The sequence below is a fragment of the Protomyctophum bolini genome, assembly GCF_963924005.1.
Source record: "Protomyctophum bolini genome assembly, chromosome: 16".
NCBI lineage: Eukaryota > Metazoa > Chordata > Actinopteri > Myctophiformes > Myctophidae > Protomyctophum > Protomyctophum bolini.
Window position 1 is genome coordinate 27044637 of NC_137877.1, and position 7500 is coordinate 27052136.

The 7500-nt window shown below is 45.9% G+C and overlaps 1 protein-coding gene across 1 annotated transcript in view; it reads left to right on the forward strand.

Annotated features, from left to right (window-relative positions):
• The window catches only part of cfap65 (cilia and flagella associated protein 65), a gene marked incomplete at both ends in the record, with an annotated part of 27932 nt that overhangs the window by 18082 nt on the left and 2350 nt on the right, over nucleotides 1–7500 (forward strand). The window contains 11 exons of the mRNA XM_080785963.1: nucleotides 1169–1259; nucleotides 1444–1529; nucleotides 1640–1706; nucleotides 2467–2577; nucleotides 3487–3678; nucleotides 4499–4633; nucleotides 4735–4863; nucleotides 5161–5277; nucleotides 5357–5518; nucleotides 6479–6705; nucleotides 7445–7500. The exon at nucleotides 7445–7500 is cut by the window's right edge and continues 58 nt beyond it. Coding sequence (XP_080642089.1) covers nucleotides 1169–1259; nucleotides 1444–1529; nucleotides 1640–1706; nucleotides 2467–2577; nucleotides 3487–3678; nucleotides 4499–4633; nucleotides 4735–4863; nucleotides 5161–5277; nucleotides 5357–5518; nucleotides 6479–6705; nucleotides 7445–7500 — 1373 coding nt within the window. The remainder of the gene's footprint in view (nucleotides 1–1168; nucleotides 1260–1443; nucleotides 1530–1639; nucleotides 1707–2466; nucleotides 2578–3486; nucleotides 3679–4498; nucleotides 4634–4734; nucleotides 4864–5160; nucleotides 5278–5356; nucleotides 5519–6478; nucleotides 6706–7444) is intronic.

The window sequence follows — 7500 nt, forward strand, 5'->3', positions numbered from 1 at the left end:
ACCCTGGATCTATCCCTGTAGACTGGTAAGGCTGGACTGAAACCCTGGATCTATCCCTGTAGACTGGTAAGGCTGGAGGGAAACCCTGGATCTATCCCTGTAGACTGGTAAGGCTGGACTGAAACCCTGGATCTATCCCTGTAGACTGGTAAGGCTGGAGGGAAACCCTGGATCTATCCCTGTAGACTTGTAAGGCTGGAGGGAAACCCTGGATCTATCCCTGTAGACTGGTAAGGCTGGACTGAAACCCTGGATCTATCCCTGTAGACTGGTAAGGCTGGAGGGAAACCCTGGATCTATCCCTGTAGACTGGTAAGGCTGGAGGGAGACCCTGGATCTATCCCTGTAGACTGGTAAGGCTGGAGGGAAACCCTGGATCTATCCCTGTAGACTGGTAAGGCTGGAGGGAAATCGTTATAGTAGAGCAAACTGGAGTTTGTTAAAGGTCTGAAAAAGTTTGTAAATGCTGCTGTAAAACAGACATGATCTATCAAGAAAGGAATATCTAGGAAGAATATCTCAAAATAGAATATCTTCCCTCTACCAATTAAATGTCAGAATTGTCTATGAATATTATTATGTTCAAAGGTAACGGTATTCAGGATTGGGCCTATAAAACCGAATAGAAAGGTTTTCTGGTCTTTTGTGTGATAATGCTTATTTATGCATTCTCTTGAGTGCTATGAAGTGGTGTTGAGCAGAACAGCGTTTTTCTTGTTTGTTTTAGTTTTTACTAATGTTCTGACAAGATTGTCATACAGACAGACCAGTGGTTCTCAATGTGGGGTCCAGGTACCTCTAGGGTCCTCGAGGGGGATCTAGGGGATCCCCAGCTAAATTATTGATAGTTAGAAACAACAATGGACCCTATCTAATCACTGCGGTGGGTTAGAGATTAGAAAACTACAACATTGCGTCACTCGCCGTGGTGATAAGCTATCACTGCTCACCCCGACACATCTCTCACTCTGGGACTATCGCCTCGTTCATTCAGCGTTAAATGAACACTGATGATAATACAGTGTAGATTGAGGTCCCAGAGATAAACTATCGTATGAAACGGTGTCCTAATGCAAATCAAATTGGGGGTCCTTGACATTTATAAAGGATGTAGAATCACTGATGTCCTGTTGATGACTGCCTGGCGTCTCCTCTCCTCTCCTCCCAGGGCATTCTTGTTTCCAAAGGACCAGCAGATAGAGTTGGAGTACTGGACGGAGACCGGAGAGTTCAGCAGCACTGAGCTGTCTCAGATGAAGGTTGAACATGATAATCTAGTCTCTTTGTCAGACCGAGTTTAGACATTAAATGTTAACGACAAAAGAAAACAAACTAAAATAAATCTAAACAATAAAACACAACTAACCAGAATATTTTTGCATAGTCTACTAGAACTATCAAAAACATTAAAAATAGATTATGGGTTATTACATCTGTTGCTAGATCCAGGACAACCATCTGTTCAGCATCTCCCCCAGCTCTGGAACTCTGCAACCTGGCCAGCAGAGGGCAGTGCACTTCAGCTACAGGTCAATGGCAGTACTATAGAATAGGATATTATTTATAATTGTAACTTGTACAACTTATTTAGATAGGATGACAGTAATGTTATAAGTGTTTATCTTATCTCACTTCTCAGGCATGAGTTTGTAGGAACAGACCGACTGCCCATCCTGTTTAAACTCTCCCACGGACGAGAGATTCAGGTGAGGCTGAACTCTGTATTCCGTCTAGAAATAAAGCTCAGAAAGTCGTACAATGATGTGGTGTACAAAGAATTGCCGATCCACAAGCTCACAACGCGATGTGAGCTTGTGAGTTGTACAATGCAATGCGTTGTTGTAAGCTGCTATTTCCGACGCATGACGACACCATGAAGTGAACATAAATTAGGACGATTCTACAAAACGTCTACAAGTTATCTTGACTGCAGTAAGTACATTTGGAAGTTAGTGGGCCTAGCATTGCGTATAGAATCAATTTATATAATTCTTCCTTTTTTTACCATTATGAAGACTGGTTCTTAACCCTGTATTGGTTAGTATTGTAAATAGATCAACAACAGATCAACCCAAAACCTTTCAGCATAGGCATTTAAGCCTTTATTGATAGGACAGTAGACTGACGAGAAATGTGAGTGACACGCAGCAAAGGTGGTCGGGATCGGGATTCGAACCTGCGACACGCTGTCAGGCTGGCATTTCAGGCTAGTGTGCCCGTACCACAACGCCTGTGGCCCGGGCCCTTGTAGGATGTTTTTAACTGTAATCTGGAACTTAATTGAATGAATACAACTTTTTTAACCGCTCTGCATGGTAGTGCTATTGGCTGAAGCTCAAAGTGCAATATCATAGGGGTTATATATCATGGGTAGGACATAAATATTATGGATTGGAGTTTTACTGTTTAATTATATCTCGAGTTGTGTACATAGTATGTCCATGTACTGTGCGTTTGTGTGTGCAGTTGAACTTCCAGGGGGTGACCGTGGAGAGAGACAGACCCTACCTCCACTACACCTCCAGTCGACATGTTTTCACTCCCATAGCCATCGGAGGGTTCAGTCCACCCAGACAGGTGTGTGTGTGTGTGTGTGTGTTAGGGAAAGTGCAATTAGTGCATGTGGATATTTATGTGTGTGTAGCCTCGGAGACTGCAAGAAAAAGAAAAGCCTGGGCAAACGAGACACATTTCCTGGTCTAGGAGTGGGAGTGAACTACAGTGCAGAGAGGCGTCGCTCCAAATTTGGTGACGTCAGTATTCTGCGCTGTTTTCTCCCGGAGAGGGGAGGAGGGAAGCGGGACCAGGCAGGCAGGCACTCCGAGGGAGGAGAGGGGAGCAGGGAAGTGGGACCAGGCATGCAGGCAGGCACTCAGAGGGAGGAGAGGGGAGCAGGGAAGCGGGACCAGGAAGGCAGGCACTCAGAGGGAGGAGAGGGGAGCAGGGAAGTGGGACCAGGAAGGCAGGCACTCGGAGGGAGGAGAGGGGAGCAGGGAAGTGGGACCAGGAAGGCAGGCACTCAGAGGGAGGAGAGGGGAGCAGGGAAGTGGGACCAGGAAGGCAGGCACTCGGAGGAGGGAAGTGGGACCAGGCAGGCAGGCACTCAGAGGGAGGAGAGGGGAGCGGGGAAGTGGGACCAGGCAGGCAGGCACTCAGAGGGAGGAGAGGGGAGCAGGGAAGTGGGACCAGGCAGGCAGGCACTCAGAGGGAGGAGAGGGGAGCAGGGAAGTGGGACCAGGCAGGCAGGCACTCAGAGGGAGGAGAGGGGAGCAGGGAAGTGGGACCAGGCAGGCAGGCACTCAGAGGGAGGAGAGGGTTGCAGGGAAGCGGGACCAGGCAGGCAGGCACTCAGATCGGTGAACCTATAGAATCCACCGCCGTGATCCCGGCGGCACCCGCCCCTCTAGACCAGAAATCACGCTGGCTGGGCCAGGCTGATGTGTGTGTGTGTGACTGTAGCATCATCATGTGGCCTGCTGTCCGCAGGTGTACGAGCTGTATAACGGAGGCGGGGTACCCGTCCATTACAACGTGGACACAGCCCCCTTGAAGCAGCTCCAGGTGGACAACTTCAACCAGCCAGTGCTGTGTTGCCTTAACCCAGAGGGAGAGGTCCTCCCCGGGAAGACAGCCCAGCTGGAGTGGCTCCTTGCTCCTCTGGAGGCCAAAATGTACCGTGTAAGTGGAACCAGTTTGGAACGTACATGTACTTAAGTACAATTTTGAGGTATTTGTACTTTACTTGAGTATTTCCAATTTTCAGTAGGCCTATACTTTTACTTGAAATGGGACATTCTGTATCTGAGTACCATACTTTCTACTTTTGGTACTTAAAGTACATTATGATAACACAAATTTTACGTACATTTTTAATTCCAGTCTTTTACTTGTAACAGAGTAGTTCTACATTGCAGTAAAAGTAAAACATGTGAGTAGTAGTAGTAGTAGTAGTAGTAGTAGTAGTAGTAGTAGTAGGTCTGCCCGAGCTCAAAACCCATTTGACTGAGCGAGCAGTAACATGTTTGGATTCCCACGTGGTGGTGGGAGAGATCTCTGGGTTTGAAACTTGGCCGTTGCACAAGGCTCCTTTGAATTTGTCCATGTTGTATTGTTACACCCGCACCCAGCGAAGCGGTCATATTGTAAAAGCTAAGCTACACATCAATTACTCTTGACAGTTTAAAACTAATTATTATTACAATTGTATTGTACCACTTTAATCCTGCTGTCCCTATTTGTGAAAGATAAAATAAAAGCTGATCTACAAGTTCACATCATGATTCATGACACGTGAGATTATAGATTCTCTATTTTAGAAAAAAAGGTTACAGTGAAAGTTATGCAATATGTTGTGCATTTGTAGTACTGTACTCTGTGTACTGTATAAACACACACCAACATGTCTGCTATAATCTGCATCCTTCTCTTTTCTTCTATCTGACATCAAGTACTGTCTTTGTTTTTATGTCTCCAGGTGAATGTCTCTATTCACATCCAGGATGGGGAATCCATGGTGGTGAGCTTTGAGGGTTGTGGGTTCGATGCTCGGGTATCGGGTTCGCCGGATCCTCATCATTTGCACGATGCCCAGCCTTCTGTGCCCTGTGTCCAGAGAGTACCCTTACCTGGACAGGTAACTTGACTATAGAATTGTGTGCGTGCGCGTGTGCCCACACACACCTCATGCATGGGTGCTTGCATAATGTGCATGTGTGTGTGTGTATCTTTTTGCAGGCGCTTTTCCTGTCAGAGGAGAGAATTGTGCTTGGTGATATCCCAGTGTGTTCCCACCCCACTAGAATCCTCTTCCTCAACAATGTGTCAAACACCGACACGGTGCATTATGCATGGGACAACCAGCAGGTAGGGGTCAGCCTCCCAAAATGCAAATAAAACTAGAAACACAATTTCATGATTTTTTCTGGGTGTCTGAAGCTCGCCAAGTCTGTGCAGCATTTGAGCCATCGATTACCAATGATTTGACCAATACATTGTCTAAAGTGCAAAACTTTCAAAACAATTATGTGTCTGTGCTTTGGCATTTGTGCTCATACATGTGAATGATATTAGGTGTGCAGGAAATTAAGTCTTTCCCACAGCGTTGTCTCTCCGACTCCCTCAGCTGTAATGCCAATGTCTGTGTGATTGTGTGTATGTCAGGTAGTGCAGATCCACCCAGAGCGAGGGACTCTGTGTCCAGGGGAGGGCGCTCTGTTTGTCCTCACACTGACTGCCTCTGGTAGCCCAGCCATCTACCAGCAAGATCTCACCTGCCAGGTAACACATGCGCACACGTGACGCACATGCACATGCACACGCACAATGCATTCACATTCTCCCCTCCCCTCTACTCCAGATTACCCAGAAGGAAGCTCTAACTCGGTACCAGGATGCTTTGCAGCGCTGGGAGGAAGAGCAGGAGAGACAGCGGAATGAGTTTACCATCACAGAGAAAGACCTGAACGATGCTTCAGGGACTCCAGTAAACAAGGTTCTGCTGTACAGATTGGTAGATCCTGTAACTGCCAAATGGCCCCTAATGATTCCTTGTTCACTCATTTCTCATCTTCTTTCAGGAACATCCAGTAGTCGTGAGGAGTGAGCTGCCAGTCAGGAAATACAAGGTGACTCATTTTCATGCATTAATTTAGTTAGTAATCAAAATGCATATATATGCAGACAAATGACTTGAATTTGTGTAGGGGAAGCTGCATGCATATTGAAGACATGTGGCTCATCGCTACATGACCTCAGTGTCCATGTTCATTTCGTTTATCTGGTAGTGTAGTGTTTCAAACTTAGGCCCATCACACACTGCGACCGCCGCGCGTCAAAACGCCGGACGGAGCCGGTGTGTGTTTTGGGCTTTAGACATCATATTGACAATGAATAGAGCAAAGTATGATAAAATATAACTCGGCTTCTTGACCTTGACCACCAAATAGCACCATATATCAGATAACTGAGTTAGAGATCCAATAAATGAAGCCTCATCATGTTGTGATTTGACAATGATACTATTGAATCATTGTGGACAGAGTGACATACACAGACAGATAGCCTCATTACAATACTTTCACATTCGCTTCGTCACTCGACCAATAAACACTGTGTAGATGTTGTGTGTATGGCATAATAGCACCTTTTCCCAACACTTCGTAACACTTTTTTCCCCTCTTTTCCTACATTTGTTTTGAAGTATTATTATAAAATAACAATCGTTCCCAAAATCATGAATTAAAAACTGATTTCAATTATAATTTTTTGGAAGAAATTCCCTAAATCAGAAAACAAGCTCACAATGCGGCGAGAAGCTTGTAGATCTGGTATTTTCACTAGTTTGGGTCCTGGGCGAACGTCTAATTTCTCGTTTGGGTCTCCCAAAACATTGGGAAGCACTGTTCCTGCCGCGGCCTCTGTCGCTCTCTCTCTCAATCCCAATCTCTCTCTCAATCCCAATCTCTCTCTCACCCCTCAGACTCTTCCCCCTATCCGTTCCAGCAGCAGCAGTGGCATACTGGCGGGTATGTGTGCCAGGCCAACGCGGGCAGAGCGGCGGGCACAGAGAGAAGCGGCAGCAGTATGGCAGCGTCCTGAACCCCCTCGTCCTGCTTTGCTGCATCTGGGGGTGGCGGCACGCTCCCATAGTCTACTGGAGTACCAGAAACTCTTTCCTGACCAGCTCAATAAGCACTATGTCTATAGGTTAGTGGTTCCCAAACTTTTTCATGTCAAGGACCCCCATTTTCATGACACTAATTACCCTGCGGACCCCCATTTGAAGAGATATGTCAGGGACCCCCATGAGAGAAGATATTACCAGCTCTAGCAGTGATTCTCAACCTGTTTCATTTCAAGGACCACCAGTTTTGACATGCATTATTAGTCTACGGACCCCCCATTTAATGGCATTTCTATCTCTGGGACCCACATTTATATTGTTAATATAATAGGTCCTCACTAAAAAAAATGGCAAAAAAAAATTCTACTCAGTCTATGTCTCATTGGAGGGCTGTGGGCAGTTTAGAAACCGTCATCCAGTGACATCATTAGGCAGATTCTTTTTTTAAATTAATTTAATAATTATCCTCTTAAACCCCCAGGAGGGAAAATAAAAAATATCTGAGTTGGAACCCGAGACCTTGACCAGCCCCATTTACCCGCTGAGAGCTGTTCATGAGGTGGACAGCCACTGGGATTGGGGTTTAAGAGGTTGATTTTTCTTTTTTACAAAAATGTATAGATTTTCGTGAGAACGATAGCTTCCATTTTCGCATTGCAACTTTTCAGGACTAGAAAGCCTGCAGTTTCTATTAGCTTGTATTCCCCCAAGGATGTGCTCATCCCGGCATAGCTCAAAAAGTGACCTTTTTTGTTTTTAAACTAAAAGGTCGGGCTCTAATAGAGATGGTATTAACTAGTTGGATTAATGTTTCTTCATCAGACCGCCCCAGGATACGTCTCCCTGTAGCACACCTCTCCACGCTGCTGAACTGCCCC